Source organism: Mycteria americana, chromosome 1 (assembly GCF_035582795.1).
Source record: "Mycteria americana isolate JAX WOST 10 ecotype Jacksonville Zoo and Gardens chromosome 1, USCA_MyAme_1.0, whole genome shotgun sequence".
In the NCBI taxonomy this organism is placed as follows: domain Eukaryota; kingdom Metazoa; phylum Chordata; class Aves; order Ciconiiformes; family Ciconiidae; genus Mycteria; species Mycteria americana.
In genome coordinates this window covers 117,941,660-117,959,458 of record NC_134365.1, presented here as the reverse complement: position 1 = coordinate 117,959,458, position 17,799 = coordinate 117,941,660, and the positions used below count along the sequence as shown (strand labels likewise).

Below are 17,799 nucleotides of genomic sequence, written 5' to 3'. Positions count from 1 at the left end.
ATTTCACAACAACGCGTCGGCGATTATTTAAACTGTTTGCAGTTTTCCTGTCAGCACCGGCTCACCTTTTACAGACGCGTTCCGAGGAAGAGGGGCCGCCCGTGCCGTTTCCCCCCGCGGTGCCCCGGCCACCGGCACCCCCGCAGGCCGGCCAGCGCCGGGGGACCCACGCACCTCCCGGGGTTGATGTCGGCGCCGCGCGCCTGGCCCCGCCCTCCGGAAGCGCCGCGCTCTCCCGCCCCGGCCGCGCGGCTCCTCGCTCCCGGCCGGTGCCCAGCGCCGGTGCCACCGCCGCCATGGGGGGCAAGAACAAGCAGCGAACCAAGGGCAACCTGCGGGTGAGCGCGCCCCGCGGGGCGGGGGACCGCCAGGCCGCGCCCGTGGGCCCCGGGTACCGCGCGGCCTCCGCCGGTGGCTCCGGCGGGCCCTTCCCGCCCCGCATCAGCGGGGCCGGCGGGCGGCCTGGCCGGAGAGGGCGGCGGGGCTCGGGGCTCGGGCTTCCGGCACCGGCGGGCAGGTGAAGGCCGCCCTTCCCGGTGCCTTGGGAAGGGGGCTGTAGGCCGCCGAAGCCCGTCCCCCGCTGGGAGGCGGCGCTGTCTTCGGGCCCGGTTGCCGTAGCTGGGGCTGGGGCCGCCGCCGGGTCTCAGGGGCGACTCGTGGCCTGGGCCCGTGCTTTAGGGGAGTGCGACCGCAACTTCCTGGGGCGTTTGTGCGCGCTTTCGAGAGAGGGGCACGGGTAGGGGGGTGTAACTGCAAAATCAGCACGGGTGTGAGTTCCGCAAGGTACCGGCGGGTACATTTAGTGTATTTTTCTGTGGAGAGCCTTAGAGTGCACCTATTGTGGTGTCTCCGACTTGCCACCGGGCCTGAAGTGGTGTGACATCCGTCATATGTGGCACTCGCTCAGGATGGGAGAATTGTGGGTGAAGTGTTGCGTTCAGGGTAGGTAATTGCTGCAAGTCTTCTCCCTCTCATGTTTTTAGAGAAGACTAGGGAACGCAAAGAAGCGTGTCCTTATAGTTGAGGTTTCACGCGCAGGAAAAAAATGACAGTCTGTAGATATAGTAGTCGGGTAAAATGTGGCTTAAGTACCTCAAGAAAATCAGAAAAGTATGATGAACTTCAGCAAATTGTCATTACTTTAAAAAAATAAAACACAAACTCACAAAACTGCAACTGTCATTAGGAAATAAAAGGTATTTGCACTATAAGGTATCACAGAAAACATTAAAGCATCAGTCAGTTTTGGGACAGTATTTTCAAAAGAGTGTGGTTGACATAAACGTGAGCCACTGATGTGGTGAGCAAGGTGTTGACTTAACTGGGGCAAACTAGAAGAGATGCTGAACTCCAAAACACACACTGTAATACTAATGGGATAGTATTATGCTGTGTTACATATGTACCCTTTTGCTCCATTCCTCTAAATCCTTCTTGGCCCCTTTGTTGCTGGTAGCATTCTTTATTTCGTGTGTGCTCTTATTTTTCCCAGTGATGTGAAGAGCATTCCTTGGGAGCTGTATCGGTCCATATGCAATAACATGAGAAGAACTAGTAAAAACAAGTAGTGAAGGAGGGTAAATGGTTTCTTAATAAGTTGTTCACTTAGAGAAGGACTTTTCTGTTATACTTTTTTGTATGTGTATAAAACAATATAATTTTCCATAAGTATTTGTGGATTAAAATCACTATGAGAGAAGGGAATACTGATTCGAAAGAGAAGAATAATTTTCTGGGTCAAACTTCTATGTTTAAAGCATAGGTGACCTTTTTCTGCGAGACTTTGTTTTAAATAGAAGGTTAATTATACAATATAAATAGGATAATTATTTCAAATGGATGATGCGTGCAAAATAAAATGACTGAAATAGATAACTGACTTCTGTCCCTGTTTTTTGTCAGCCTTCTAGCAGTGGCCGAGCGGCAGAGCTCCTCGCCAAAGAACGTGGAACAGTGCCTGGGTTTATTGGCTTTGGGACATCTCAGAGTGATCTAGGATATGTTCCGGCAGTTCAAGGAGCAGAGGAAATAGACAGCCTTGTGGATGCTGATTTTCGAATGGTGTTGCGAAAACTTTCTAAAAGGGATATCACAACAAAATTAAAAGTAGGTGTATCCTTTGTCCCCCATTACATTTTTTTATCGGAAAACAATACATTTTTCTTAAGGATGGGACAGGAATATATCAAAGTAGCTAATACTAATCTAATATTGGTAAATTTGCTAGAACTGCAAACCAGACAGTATCTTGGAGGATTTATAAAAAGGTCCATCACGCAATGCTGACAGAGCATTCATGAAATTAACTCTATAGATGCTCAACTGCAAGAAATGAATTGATCTTTGAAAAAGAGTTGCAATGTCTGGTAGAAGCTGCTAAATTACAGAACATATCTATCTGACTTCTTAAATCATGCTCTTGATATCTTGATTTTAGGCTATGCAAGAGTTTGGGAAAATGTGCAAGGAAAGAGAAGCGGAAGTTGTTAAAGGCGTTCTTCCTTACTGGCCAAGAATTTATTGTAAAATCTCACTAGTAAGTATTAAAGTATCTAAATTAAAAACTTCTCTGGATACTTCCTGTGAAAACCTCTAAGGCAGTCTTTGCTGATATATCTAACTTTGTTGGAATTACTGACTTGTTCTAGGAAAAGCACGAAGTTGAAGGAAAGTAGTGTTCTTTATTGTGGAGATGTTTCAGTATTGGCAGTGGGTGGAATCTTGAACTGTTGATGCCTGGGCTGCACTTGCTGGATGGAGATAGCTGTTTGTTAGGCCTTTATGTTAAAAAGATAACAAGATATTTCTTTTCATGAGAAGTTCTTTTATGTAGATTCCAGAACGGCTAAACAGAATGTACTGTTCAGTTAACATAATTATAAATCTTTTTGATCTAGGACTAATATCTAACCAGACTTAATATTAAAAAAAAAAAAAAAACAACACACAAAAAAACCCACAAACATGAAAAGACCATGTGTAGCCAGATAATCCATAATTTTTCCGATGTATTTAATACATCTCCAAACTATCTGGACTGGCTACTGTTGGAAATGTGATATTGGACAAAATGAATCAGTATTCTGATCCATTAGAGCAATTCCTAGTATTTCTTTCAGGAGCCAAGACCATAGGAAATCGTGATGTTTAAATTCACATGCAAATAATGGATAATGATGTACAGTTTGTGTAGGCTTATGGTCGTTTTAATCCAAAAAGTGTCTTCAAGGCTTCCTGTTTCTCTTGCCTCTTGTCTTTCTGTTAAATGTTTGTATAAAATGGAAATAGAAACTGTAGTTAGGGATATCAGGAAAAGGTTACAGTTTTGAATGTACGACACATTGGAAATATGATGCTGCTAAGTTAGGACTCTCCCCTTTATCTAGGGATACCAAGACTTTTTTGTTGTTGTTACGTATTTTCAAATCTATATAGCCCAATTCATTGCACAAATGGCTGAACTGAGAGACAGGTGGTTTTTTTTTTTTGTCATCACTTCTGCTTTGAAATACCCGGCATCAAAGGTACATTTCTTAAAACAATAAACCTTTCTCTTTTTTTTTCTTCTTTTTTTTCTTTAACAGGATCATGATCGCCGTGTGCGAGAAGCAACTCAGCAATCTTTTGAGCAACTGATTCTTAAAGTAAAGAAACACTTAGCTCCTTACTTAAAAAGTATCATGGGATACTGGCTGATTGCTCAATGTGACACTTACTCCCCTGCTGCTTCTGCTGCAAAAGCAGCTTTTGAAAAAGCTTTTCCTTCAAGCAAACAACCTGAAGCCTTAGCATTCTGTAAAGATGAAATTCTTAATGTGAGTTTATACTTATGTATTTCTTCAAGGCTTTGTGTTGAGTATATGTCAACTTTTATTACAAGTTTAGAAGTCATCCTGCCCCCATCTGTTCTTCATGGTTAAATTTCTTTCTCACCTGAAACTTTGCTCCTGCTAATTTGAAGAGAAGACTGAGGCAAAGACACATCCTCTATCTTTTTGACTTGCGGTTAGAATGACTGGAACCAGAGGAATGAATATGAAGTGAATTTTCTTGTATGCATTTCTGTGTAATGATGCTCAGTCATCACGTAATGTTGCTGACAGATGGAATAATGATGCCGGAGTAGTTTAGCTGCAGTGGTAGAGGATTAAAGAATGCTGAGCAGTGTTTCGGAGAGCCTCTACAAGTTTAGTTCTGACCAAGGTTGATGCTCTTCTGCCAGTCATATATGAAATTGAATTGACCGAATTTAAAAAGGTGAAAGTTTGCATTGCTGGCCCATCATATGCAAATTTAACCATTTTGTTTGGCTTCTTTTTACCAGAAGCCTGTCGTCATAGGACTGCAACTTAGAAAGTATTACGAATTCTTGTTTCAAACAGTACCACAGCTACTATGTTCAGCAGGAGTCAGTTAAATTATGTTATTGTTCACTAGCATGTCTAAAATGTATTTAAAAGACTTGACTCACAGGTTGTGAAGTTTTATTGTAGAGCTGTTTCTGAATAATGTGTAGACTATATTATTCACATATACATATTAGATTCTCCTGTGTATACATGTTTTTTTTTTCCCCCTAGGTACTTCAAGATCACCTTCTGAAAGAAACACCAGATACACTCAGTGACGCCCAGTATGTTAGCCTGTTTTAATGTATATGGTTTCAGTCTTGGTCTGTATTGGGTTCTCTGTCCCTGGAGATAGTGGATTTAGTTTTGTTTCAAGAGACAGAATAGTTATTTGAGTCCAGATCCCAGCAACTTTCTTTGGGACTAGAGTATAAATGCTTTTGAAAGCGTTATCAGTTGTCTAATTCTTGTTTCAGCTGTTTTAGGAGTAGCATTTTTGAATAGCTGGAAGATGAGATGACTTGAAACTCTCTCTTTTTCTAACACTTTATAATGTAATTTGGTAGCATTAGAACCTATGGAAAGTTTACATATTTACATTGCTGGCATCTGAAATCAGAAGAAGAACACAGAAAAACTGAAGGTGGTTAGTTTAGACAGTTTAGAAGAGCTTGAGAAGCCTACTGATTTATTTATGGTTCACTTTTGTTTTGTTTTGTTTTTTGAGAACTGTACCAGAGGAAGAAAGGGAAGCCAAATTTTTCCGGATTCTGACCTGTTCCTTGTTAGCTTTAAAAAAGCTGCTTAGCACGTTGCCAAAGAAAGAGATGCATTCATTGGAGGAAAAGTTAATGTCACTTCTGTCGCAAAACAAATTTTGGAAATATGGCAGGCACAGCATACCACAGGTGACTTTTTAATTTCTTCTTTATTTTGCTTGTTTTGAGTTAAAGATAATACGCTGAACCTAAGCAAGTATTAATTAGTTGTATTCTACAAGAATGAACTTTGTACTTCGCTGAATTATGTTTGAAACAGCCTTCAAATTTCTAGGCCTTAAATAGGCAATATTGCTCTAAAATTTGCCCAATAGGCTCATTTGTTATTTCCATACCGCCATCATCTACTTCTTGGCGATCTGCCATAATTTCAAATTCACGTAAAAGATACAAACTGTGTCAGCTTACTGCATATGTTCTTAGTGCTTTTGGATTTTCATTTTTTTAAACCATTTTATTGGTCTTTGGTCTGCTAAGACCAATAGTGCATAGAGTGATGAATTGATTCTGGTAGTATTTTGTTAAATTTTTTAAGGTGCTTTTGGAAAAACACGCCTTTTGAGAAGTGTATTAAAATAAAAATTTTGATAAGCATTTTAATATTTTGAAGTCATGTGTTTAGTGATAAACAGGCTTATCAAATAATTTCTTTATTTTTCTTTATTTTTAATAATATTTTAACCTTTGCTGATGTGATAAAATAGAGGGACTGCATGTTGTAAGCTATGGTGACTTTAAAAGGAATGTTATAAACTATGTGTAGTGACAAAGTGTTGTCATTTGACTAAAATTTTGTTTTTCTGTGGCCTATGTCAGGTTCGCGCAGCTTTCTTTGAGCTGGCTTCTGCTTTTTGCCAGTACTTGCCTGAGCTGGTGAAAACTGAAGCACCAAGAATTTGTCCTGCTGTTCTTCTCAGCATTGACGACAGTGATGCAGTGGTGTGTCCTGCTCTTTGGGAAGCTGTACTTTATGCTATCACCACTATTGAGGTAATGTGGGAAACCTAAGGGGCAGATATTTTACTCAAATTTAACTTTTCATGAAGTACCATTGTTCTCTCTGTAGAATTAGGAAGAACAGCTTGACTGGGTTTTCTTTATGATTAATAACATGAACTTATAAATGCTACATGCTCCTTCTTCCTCCTTAGGGTTTCAGTGTAACTTTCAAATATATTGTGTCCAGCATGTCTGATAGTCAGAGTTGTTTATAAGTTTAATTAAATTAACCTGAATCCCTTTGATTAAAAATAGTTACTAATAAGTAAAATAATACTTAAAACCTTTTTCTTGGTTAAAGATGGATACAGAAATGACCTGCACTGCATTTTTGGTTTGTTTGTTTTCCCTTCTAATTTAATGCTTGGTTCTATAACTTTTTTTTTTTTTTTTTTTTTTTAATTTTAAGTGAAATACCAGCTTTGAATGTATTAGCAGGATGAGCACTGTTGCCATAGACTGGAATGCTTTGAGGGTTCAGTGCTGCAGATCTCTTTTGTAACTGCTGGTATAAACTGTAACAATTTATGGGGAAAAAAAATATCTGTTCAGCTTGCTATAAATACAGGTATCTGGAACTATGATAAATCAGATCAGATGACAAAAAACTTTGGGGTGTGTGGGGAAAGTGCCAAGGTATTTTGTAACCATCAGAAGATTTTTGAAGGGACTTCTGAAGTTAGTGATGCTTCTAAATTTAGGATTTTTAAGTCCATTGCTTATTCTTGATAATAAGAACTCAGAATTAAATACAGGACCAGTTACAGTATGGATTTTTATGAAGCATCCTTAAAGCAATATTAAACAGAAGCCTTTAATTGCAGTTTGCTAACAAGGAGGGTCCATTGATTTTAAACAATACAGAAACAGTTATATCACGTTAACTTGTTAAATTCACAAGCTGAAATAGGGAGAAAGTGATTTTTAAAAATACTGGCAAGTGAATTTAAATTTTACAATAACTTTTTTCAGCTACAACATAGGGAGGTAAATTAAATGTCTAGCTTGGGAGTTCTTCCAAGGCAACGTATTCTCATTTAATTTACGATAAGTGTATTTCTTTCTGTAGGACTGTTGGAGTCATGTAAATGCCAAAAAGGGAGTTCTACCAAAGCTGTGGACAGTGCTTCGAGAAGGTGGACGAGGACTAGCTACCCTTATATACCCAAATCTCTTGCCGTTCATTAGCAAGGTACCTCCTGGCATTGCAGAACCAAAGCTGGAATACTTCAGAACTTTTTTCAGCTCTATAATTCAAGGGTATGAACCACAAATTTATTTATTTATTTTTTTGAAATCAGTCTCTTTACATTTGGAAAGAGGAGAACTAATCTTCTTTAAGTAGTTAAAGATAAGTAATATATTGGCTTGAGGGTATTTAAATAGGCATTAATTGTTTATTTGAGAAAAGACTGTTTTCACTATGATTTTTGAAAACCATATTTTTAAAATAGTTTTAAATATCCAAAACTAGAGTCAATCCTTTGTGGCTGTCCCTGTCTTCTTACCACCTTTTTGATTTTATTATGTCTTCCTAAGTAAAGCATTCTTATCTTTCCATGTCAAAGCTTCATGTTTATTCCATGATAAGTTTTAAAATGGGAAATTAATTTAAAATTAAGAGTGGCTTTGAAGATATCAGGCTCTTCTCACCAGTGTGTAATTATTACAGAGGTTATTGGGAATTAGCATTGTGATTGTGAAATTTCCTATATGCAGGAACTTTAAATCTTGTGGTACTGATTTTTAAAGGATTGAAACTGCTATCATTTTTTGCCTTTAAAATACATCAAAACCAGCTTTCTATCAAATCTAATTCAAATAGATGCATGTGCATTGCATACTCAAAAGCATATATAAGTTATTTTATGAAAGACTAAAATGTAAGTTATTTAAACAAAAATCAGTTCTCAATTGATGTTGGCGTGGCCATTAGCAGAGCTCTTGGAGAAGAGAGTTATGTATAGGTTGGTTTTGAAAAGTGTATAGAATTTTATTACAAGTAGTAAAATGGTTGTAATATTTCTATGGTAATTTGTGTGGTCTAATTTTCATTAAAAAGCAAACAAATCACAGTTGGTCAGACTCAAACTGGCTATGGTGAAACTGTCTTTTGGTGGGTTTTTGTTTTAGTTTTTTTTCTTTTTTCTGTAATGTCAGAAAGTGACACCTTCTAAACCTCTGTGGTGTGTGTAGAAAATTGCAAAGGAGTTTTGACAAACAGCTGAAACAGTAGACAGTATGCTTGACTGGATATGTTTCCTCTATTTACATAGGTATTTTTTTGTGAATGCTAAAACTAGATGAAAAAGTTATTTTAATATAAGTTATATTAAATGCCTGGATTTATTGTTTTGACTCTTTAAATATGTCCTGTTGAATTTGCTTTGATCTGACTTCTATCAATGATGCTATGATTCTCTGATTCTATATTCTGATATTGGTGGTGTCTGGGTAAGAACAACATAACCAAGGTTGCATTAGTTACATACATACTGGGTTTCTCAGAAGCATAGATGACTGAGCGTGCCCTCCCTCCAACCTGTTGTTTCAACAGGTTGTCAAGTGAGCGAGCAATAGCCAGCCCTTCAGAAAGTTCAGCAATTATAACTGCATTTATGGAATGTCTGCGCTTTGCCATACTACAGAAAATAGATGAAGATGACCAAAGACAAATTCATCAAATGCTTATATACGACCAGGTATTTATTAGAAATACTTAATAGTGTTGTGTGTAAATTTAATAATTTAAAGTTAAAGAAAAATGTAAATTTCTGTGAGGATTTACTTCTCTGTTGAAAGTTTCACTAGTTTTTATGGAAAAAAAATAATCTTACTGAATTTAGTCAATTTTTTCTTTCCTATAAAATTATCCCTTTTACTCTGCAGTTTAAATTATATTTAAAAAAAAAAAAAAGCATCCCACCTTGTATATTTTTATTAAGTGTTTAAGCATGAGTAATTCTGATGTTTTCAGAATTGCTTCAAAATTACAGAATTTTGTGGTGTTATAAAGAATAAAATGATCATCTAGTTGGATCACTGTTCTCTAATAATTTTTTTTTTGTCTTTATAGCTAATTCCTCTTACCAACGCTGTACTTAAGGAGCCCAGGTTACAAAATGGACCGTTATTTTATCAAATAGCAGAAACGCTGAGCTCCTGGGAAGGTAAAGCAGAACTCTCCAATGGTGATGGCACAGATGAAGTTTTCCAGAAACTGTTGTCAAATTTTTGGGACCATCTTTTAAAAATGTGTGTACTTCATGTTGATACGTTGGATGCTGATGAGAAATCATTGTTTGCCATATCTGGTATGCTAGAAATTCTTCAGAATCCAAAGAGCGCTACAAAACCAAACAACAGAAAATCTCTAAAAATCAGATTTACAGATGAGGATGAATCTGACAGAAACACAGAGAATGGAAAGCTCACGGAAGTGAGAAATAGTGACTCTGAAATACAGGCTGACTTGCAGCATAGTTCACTTCTAAGGAAAGAACCTTTAGAGAATTTAGTCTGCAACCTTGCTGAACTGAGTATTGTGTATGTCAATGAACAGAAGTCAGAACAGCATTTGAAATTTCTCTCTGCCCTGCTCAATTCTTTTTCTTCAAACAGAGTTTTTCAAGTACTTTTAGATCAGGAAAATGATGCAAGCTCTGCGCAAGCTGAATCCCAAAACGAAATTAAAGCTCATCATGAAAGTCCATCTGTCCAATTTCTGTATATGAATTTAATAACTTGGCTGAAAGAAGACTGGAGGAAAGACACCCATTTTCTGGTTGATATTTTGTACAGTGTGCTTAATTGTTGCAACAGTAATGATGAAAGGAAAATCGTTCTTGATGATTTAACAAAGGTATGACTCTTGTACATTTTGTTATTAGTTTTTGTCAAAGTGACTACTCTTTGTGGGCTGTGATTGGTTAATCATTTTATTTTGGGGCTGTGGAATGGAAGATATTCTACATGAACTTAGATGAGTTTAGCATAAGGAAGGTAGATTTAGGAAAGGTTGACATGACAGTGTTGGGGTGAAAGGTTATGACATAGGTCCCTTTCTATATGGTATAAATCATTAAAAAAAAAAAGTAACATCAGAATTTCTCTGTTCTTGCTTCTTTATACAGTGTGTTTTTATACTAGTCATCAGTGGCCTTTCTTATAAATACAGTCCCTTATTGATCTGTGTGGCAGAGGAAGACTTGGAAGCCAAAACTAATACATTCAATAACTTTGTTACTAAAACTTAGCAACTTCTGCTTGTCCCTTGCAGAAAATAAAGTTGTAAAACAAAGAGTTAAAATGGTATTAAATGCTTCCTATTCAGCAAAGAATTTGTTAAATATTGTGGAATTTTGTTTTTCTTTTCAGATGGATCTGAAATGGATTATTTTTATCCAGATAATTCAAAAGGTACCTCTTAAGACTTTTTTGTTCTTGTTTTACATAGTTTTGAATATTTCCCTGGCGTTAGCTTTGAGAGTTACATGTGCGTGTTTGACTTTTTTTTTTTTTTTTTTAATTTAAGTAGTGATAATTTCCATAGTTTGAAAATCTTGTAGTAATAGTTTCATAGTGTTGTTTAACTGCATTTAAATCTGGGGACAGCCTTAGAAATGAAATTATGATACCAAAACAAAAGCATCTTTGTCCCTTCTATTTTTGGTCAGTTTGCTCTTTGAGCCGGGGAATTCCTGATTTGTTTCTGGTCATCCCTTCTAAGCTAGAGAGAATGGAGTTGGGTATCAGACCAATAATTTAAATGATTATTTGTATCATCACCCTTACATCGTGCTTACAAGGAAAAGATAGTATAGCGTTTTTTCATATGGGATATTGAGGGACTGACATTTAAGTGATCGCCTGGGATGAAATATGAAGTGTATTACAAATTTTTGGACAAGAACTCATAGCACTTAATTTACAATCCAATGCATTGACCGTAATAGCTTTCCTCACAGATACTGTATATTTTAGGAATCCCCAATTTTTATAATTTTGTAACTTATAATGCCTTATCACCAAAATAATGTTTTTCTGATTTGTGACCTTCCATTTATTTTTAGAGAAATTCAGATGCTGTAAATAGATTTTATGTTGTAAATAGATTTTATTTCAGCCAACCTGGTCATCCAAAAGTTATCTTTCTAACTCCAGTGTAGGCATTCCCTGGGCTCTATAGTTGGAGGAAAGGAAAAAGAAGAGCTTTCAGATGACTTGTTTCACTCTCAAGTAGAGGTCTGACCTAGCCATAAGTTGCTGTCTCTGACCAAAAAGAAAGTTGGGGAGATTGTTGCAGGTGTAAACACTTAGAGACTTATTGTTTGACAGATGATATGATTCCCACTCTGTGTGTGCAGGTTTGACATATTAATCTTATGCTTAGTTAGTAATAAAAGTGAATATCCTCAAAAGATTATTAGAATGATTTTCTTGTGATTCAGGCATGCTCAAGCACAACAAAACTTTCCTTAGTCTCTGACTGGCTGAAAGGAGGTACACTTGGAGAAAGACTTGTAATGCTTGCAGATGATCTGTGTCACCTGAGTTTAAAACCTATAGCAGCCTCATCAGAATCATCCTCTTCAGAAAGGTGGACCCTCCTGAGCTTAGTGTTGTCGCAACACATTAAAAATGGTAAGCATATTTATTCCTTGGAGTCTGTGAAGAGTAAATACTGCACTTATGCTTTGTAAAAGGTTGAAAGGAATTTGAGATCTTCCAGAACACTTAATTTGGAACAGCTAGGCTTTCTTCTGGTTTTTTTTTTGTTGTTGTTGTTTTGGGTTTTTTTGTTTGTTTTGGTTTTTTAACCTGAGTCAATTAACCATGTCCAGTTTAATTTTGTAAACACTAACTTGCAGCAGTGACATTGCAATTTTTTTGGTCTGCATTGCTAAACAAAAGTCAGTGTTTAAAGAACAGATTCAGATTTACAAGTCTGGAAAACTAGGAAAATTTAAGTAAGTTTGATTTATTAGCTGATGTGCAGTAAAATAATAATAATTTTTAAACCATACCATCTGAAATTTACCTTCAAAACTAGAATATCAAAAATCAATAGTTATGGACCCATGTGTGCATTGGTAATGCCTTGTTACAGGACCTATGAATTGCTTTGAGCTATTTTCAGTTAGATTCATGTATTTTAAAAACTGCGTGTGTGCACTCACCCTGTATATATAATGTATTTTTTATTAATAACATCCTATTTAATTTCTTCCTTGTGTTTTGTGGTATCTGTGGTACAGACTTCTAGTGGAGTTCAATTTTCTTGATGTTTTCTGTGTAAACTTGTCATTTGTGTTTTGTTAAACTTGGCATTTGCTTTGATCCCTGAGGTAACATATTTTGTTTTATCTGAATGCTGGGCACATTTGTGATGCTTTCAAGTTTCAGAGATGCACACAACAAGTTGACTGCAGTGGATGTTCATAGATAGTGCATCCTGAAGGTGGTGTAAGATTGTTATTTCTGTTATTGGAACTTTTCATGTAGAGGAGCATCAGGAAAACCTGTTCCCTCTCTCCAGAGGGAGTTCAACAAACTTGCTGATTTGTGAGTTGGGGTGTCCTAGGGCTGATTGTCCAGTAACTTTGCTTTTTGGCTCTAGAGCTGGAGGTATTGCTGAGCTCAGGTATTCGTTTTGTGCTGGGTGCTGTGACACCTGTTTTTAATGCATGTTGGATGAAGTCTAAGAGGCCTTCAGGAACTATGGTTCTTCTTGACTTAGTAATTTAGGCCAAAATAGAGTATGTAGACTTTCAAAAAGACTTTTGATGAGATCTCTCATCTAAGTTTCTCAAGGTAAACTGTCATGGAGTAAATGGGAAGGGCCTTTCATGGATCAGTAACCTATCAGATGATAGGAATTAAAGGGGAGAAAGGATAAATACTGAAAAGATGATAATTGTTTCTGATAAATTATTCACAGTAATTAAAACTGAAACTTCAGGGAGCTGTAGCAGTGTGTTGTGATACTGAATGATTAACAGATATAATTACAAATGAATTTCAAAACCAATAAATATCAAAAGTGTACATGAGAAGAGCACAATTGTAACTGTATCTATTCAATGGTAGGCTCTGAGCTGTTAAAAATTGGAAAAGAGATCTTCAGTCATTGTGATGGTTCCCTGTAAGTGGCAGGTTGGTGCTCAGCAATAAAAAAGGAATACAGGTTATTAGGAGCTGCTGTGAAAAGAACAGAGGACAAAGAAAAATTATTATAACATTGATGTGTCAATGCCTTGAATACTACCTGTAGTTTTGGTCACTGCAATATTCTTGTTCGCCTATATGCTTTTGAAAAAAGGTGTGGTAGAATTAGTATATGCCCAAAGAAAGATGGCAGGGATGGTTAGGCAAACGCAGTGGCCTCTGCTTGTAGAGGCAATAAAAGAGGCTAGAATTTTTCAGCTTGCAGTGAAAGTGATTGGGGATGGGGTTGTGGTAAAGAGCCATAAAATCATAATTTGTATGGAAAAAGCAAACAGGAAGAAATTTTTCATTGTTTCTTTAAACGGAAGAGCCTGAGATTGCTTACAGATGTTTAGACAGCAGGCTTGAGGAAAGAGAAAAGTACACTTCTTCATGCAGTTCATAATTAAATAATAGAACTCATTGCCACAGGATGCTGTGGAGTTTGAGGATAAATGGGATTAGCCTACTTCAATCCAGTGAGAAGGGAACTAAGCGTATTCATGGAAGATTGGTCTGATTGGGTTAATTATATGCAATGGTCCAGGTGTAATCTCTGGCTCACAATTGATTACCAGAAGGTAGGGAGGAATAAAAGGGGAAGGGATTGCTCTGCACTGGCTGTATTTTATATACCTTTTGTCTAAGCTGCTTCAGCTGGTTTAGAGAAAGGATACTTGGCAATGTGAAACTTTGGCTAGGTGATCCTAGATGACTGTTGAATAAGGAAGAGAGTTTAAGTATACATCAGACCGAAACTACTTTGCACTTTATTTTGCATTCAAAATTAGTAAATAAAAAACAAATTGGTACATATTAATATGATGCCTTTGATCATATTTATCAAGTAATCAAAGCATACTGTCTTTTTCCTCTTCCCAATAGAATCTTTAATTGGTGAAACTTTTGTTGAAAGGATTATTGATAAACTTCAAGCAGCTCTGTCTAAAGCTAAGGATCTTTCTGAAGCTGGAAATACTGAACCATCAGTATCTTTCATCTGCGATGTAGCCTCAAGCTTTTTCAGCTCAGTTAAAGGGTGTTTACTGATGCCATCCTCAGAAGACTTGCTGCTTACCATCTTCCAATTGTGTGCTCAGAGGCAGGATGCTACGCACTTAACAGGTAATTTGGAAAAAGAGCTTCAGCCAAACATTTTTGTAGTTGATGATTAGATCTAAAATCTTCTTTTTCATGAAACAGATTCAGTATATAATAGAATATTGAGTTCACAGACATTGAGCACTTGCAGCTGTAACTGACATGAAAATTTGTGCTTTAATTTACAATGTCAGTAGTTACTACTAAACAGCGAGTCCTGTACAACTTTACGAGGATTTTAAACTTTTTTGATGTTAGTATCCCTGTGCTTCAGCTATCTTTGAGGCTGTGATATTCCACACTCTCTGGAGTGTTACTTAAATTATTTAAGGTCTATGAAGTACAAAGAATGAGGTGGTTTTTTTGGTTCATTCTGCAGTGTGAGGTTCCTATGAAAAAAATGTGTCAATCACTTCATTAAAGATACATATGTTTATTCTGAAACCATTTATATTGGTGAAGTTGCTCTGACAAATTGTGATCCATTTCTCTCTCCACCAGCATCTGACTTTCAGGCTGAGATCCTGATTTACATTCTTTGAATGCAGAATTTGAGAGTGATAAATTGGTATATGCATTTACTGACATAGATACAAAGGAGGAAGTGTTGCAGTGTTGTTGTAGAAATGAAGTAGGACAACACTAACCTGAAAACCACTGCTGCTTTGCAAATGAGTATTGATGTTGTGGAAGTTCAGTATTTCAGTATTTTAAGAAGATCTGTGGTTTTGAAGACCATATGAACATATTGTAGTAGACAATAGGAACATCACTCTTATTCTCCAATAAAATTGGTCTACAACAAGAAACCTGTATATTTGCCTGTGATAGGTACTGCATATAACCACATAGAAAAGAGAATTCTTCTCCTGCTCTAGGAGCTTTAGGCATGTGATTGTTGCTGTAGGTTGTAATTTGAGTTTATCTGTTTGTGGTGGTTTTGCTTGTCTGGTTTTTTTTTCTTTTCTTTACAATAGATTTACTTGTATCTAAATTAAAACACACGTGGATGTCTGGTGTAAATTCGCTTGTGCATCAACTTCAGAGTGTGCAGAAACAAAGTACCTTTTTGCATAAATCTGCACTGTGGGTCAAGAATCAAATTCAGTCTTCCTCTTTGGATGTTAAAAGGTAATTGTGATTTACATGTCCGTTTCATAATATGTTGTTCTCTGAAACAAACTAAGATCAGTGCTATGCTATTCCTTATTTAATTGGCATCTGTGTTACTGAGAGTTTTTGCAGCCTGTCAGAGGTGAGAACTGTGGCATAGAACATAACTTAAAAATGTATATAGCATTGTATCAATGTAAAATAAAACAGCTTGCTTTTACTGGATAGTGCCAAACTTGTTTGCAGTGTTCTCTCCTTTTCTCAGCCTTCAGGTTGTGATCTCTACAGTTAGTGATTTGTTGTCTAAGCTTATGGAAGCTGATGGACAGTCTGGATATCTTGTGGGAGCTTATGTTGAGCATGTCACACCAAACAAAACTGAGTGGGGGAAATTGCAGGAGTCTCTATCCACTGAGGTATGAAAATGATAATGGACTTGCATGCGATAGGCAATCTTACCTCAAGTCTCTGTCCTTTAGGGTGATAAGCATTCTTTATTTTGACATGGCACTGCAGTTATGAATACGTGTATGTCTGTGTAGAGGTTCTTTTCAGCCTCTGTCCATGACAGAGGACAATCTGTATGTTTATGTTCCCATCCAGTACTACTGGAGAAAATCAAAATCTATGAAATTACCGTTTTCTGCATGGAACACTGGCAACTTACTTTACAATTCAAGAATTTTTTCTGACAGAATATACGTCATGAAGATGTTCTTATCTAAGTTAATTCTTCTGCAAGATTCATTTTGTGAAATACACCAGCGTTTGCAGAGGAACATGATACACTGACTATCAACAAAATGCTGACATACATAGAGTGGAGAAGGACATAAATTTCCTGTCCAACCACCAATCTTCAGTAACCCTAGTATTTCTTGTAAAATATATAGAGTTCTAAAGATACATATTTATTTCTGAGGCAGCAATGCAGTTTCAAGTTACAGCTGTGCATTTAGGGGTTTTTTTATATGCTGGAGTGGGTCATCCTCACCATTGTGCTTTTGGAGTTAATTTGTATCTTTTGTGGTTATTTTTTAATAATTCTGAATTTTCAAGGTTAAACAGATCAAAGCTCTTCAATGCATCATTAAAACGTCAATTATTTGTTCATACTCTTTTTATACACATATTACAGTGGATGCACAAACCTCTTTTGGAAGGAAGGCTTAGTATGAATTGTGAACCTTTGGGATCATGTGTCAAGCTGTGTGGCACAACTAAACTTCCAGGCCATCTGTGTACTTCAGCCTTATTAAGTAAAATGGTGCTACTTGTATTGGAAAATGGTATAGTCCATGGAAATGATGAAGCTGAAAGAAAGAAGATTGACAATATAAGTAAGTTACAAGGGTAAAACTTAAAGGAATTGTTTTTGTAGTAGTTGTAAATTAACCTGAATTGATAATTAGAAATGAATAGTTAAAGTTTGAGAAAACATGAGAATTCATGAGGTATGAGAAATCATCCTTTTACCTTTTGTTGGTGTTTTTTTCTTTAGTTCTCCTTTCAAAGCATAAGTATGCACAAGTATAGTATTTATATTTCTAGGACCTTTTGTGATTATATACATGCTATCTCAACAGAACTTTGAATGTGGAGAAGTTTGAATTTACAGTGAACTTCAAAACGTGTGGTCATTGGCATGAGTGGGTAATAGGAACTGTATCCATGCCATCCAATAAACAACCTGAGTGTTTAGCCATAATGTAAAGAGATTTTGAGGCAGCAATTTTTCTTAATTCCACCCGGTGGAATCTTGTTTCTTTTTATTTATAAATGCTCAAATTAGAGCCAGCATTATCAAATTAACAATTTTATCTCCAAAAGTCTCACCATGATGAGAAGTGTAATTGTTCAGTGTGGGTCTTTGTAAGCTAATGAAGAAACCACATGCTAACTATTACAATCAAATTTGTTTGGTTTTTTCCTGGACTTGGGTCTTGATTGCCTTGTCTGCAAGAAATATGTATTTAAAAAAAAGAGAGAGAGAACAGAGAGAAGTTAGAGCTCTTGTCATGCTTGATTTGCTTTAAAATTTCCTGAACATCTAAAATAGCTTATTGTAGCCTTTTCTTCTCTTGTATTTTATGATGCAGTGGCAAATACCCAGTTCATGCTCTGAAGCACCTGAGATTGCATGTAAATGTCATCTTTTTAATGCATTAAAAACATACTTTAAAAAAACCAACAAAACCTTGACCTGAAACTTCTTGCTTATGCACTGAATATCTTCAGCAGTTATTATAAAC

At 36.7% G+C, this 17,799-nt stretch overlaps 1 protein-coding gene across 2 annotated transcripts in view; it reads left to right on the top strand.

Annotated features, from left to right (window-relative positions):
* Positions 1 to 77: 77 nt before the first annotated feature.
* Positions 78 to 17,799, top strand: part of LTN1 (listerin E3 ubiquitin protein ligase 1) — a 33,861-nt gene continuing 16,139 nt past the window's right edge. Inside the window, exons 1-16 of one of the 2 annotated variants that reach the window (XM_075517027.1) lie at positions 78 to 338; positions 1,903 to 2,106; positions 2,438 to 2,536; positions 3,585 to 3,815; positions 4,581 to 4,633; positions 5,077 to 5,257; positions 5,945 to 6,118; positions 7,197 to 7,387; positions 8,685 to 8,829; positions 9,204 to 9,989; positions 10,505 to 10,546; positions 11,578 to 11,770; positions 14,219 to 14,458; positions 15,412 to 15,565; positions 15,813 to 15,963; positions 16,686 to 16,887. In XM_075517027.1, coding sequence (XP_075373142.1) covers positions 297 to 338; positions 1,903 to 2,106; positions 2,438 to 2,536; positions 3,585 to 3,815; positions 4,581 to 4,633; positions 5,077 to 5,257; positions 5,945 to 6,118; positions 7,197 to 7,387; positions 8,685 to 8,829; positions 9,204 to 9,989; positions 10,505 to 10,546; positions 11,578 to 11,770; positions 14,219 to 14,458; positions 15,412 to 15,565; positions 15,813 to 15,963; positions 16,686 to 16,887 — 3,088 coding nt within the window. In that variant the 5' untranslated portion in view covers positions 78 to 296. Of the gene's footprint in view, positions 339 to 731; positions 943 to 1,902; positions 2,107 to 2,437; positions 2,537 to 3,584; positions 3,816 to 4,580; positions 4,634 to 5,076; positions 5,258 to 5,944; positions 6,119 to 7,196; positions 7,388 to 8,684; positions 8,830 to 9,203; positions 9,990 to 10,504; positions 10,547 to 11,577; positions 11,771 to 14,218; positions 14,459 to 15,411; positions 15,566 to 15,812; positions 15,964 to 16,685; positions 16,888 to 17,799 lie in introns of those variants that run through there. The other variant, XM_075517037.1, reaches the window with a different exon arrangement.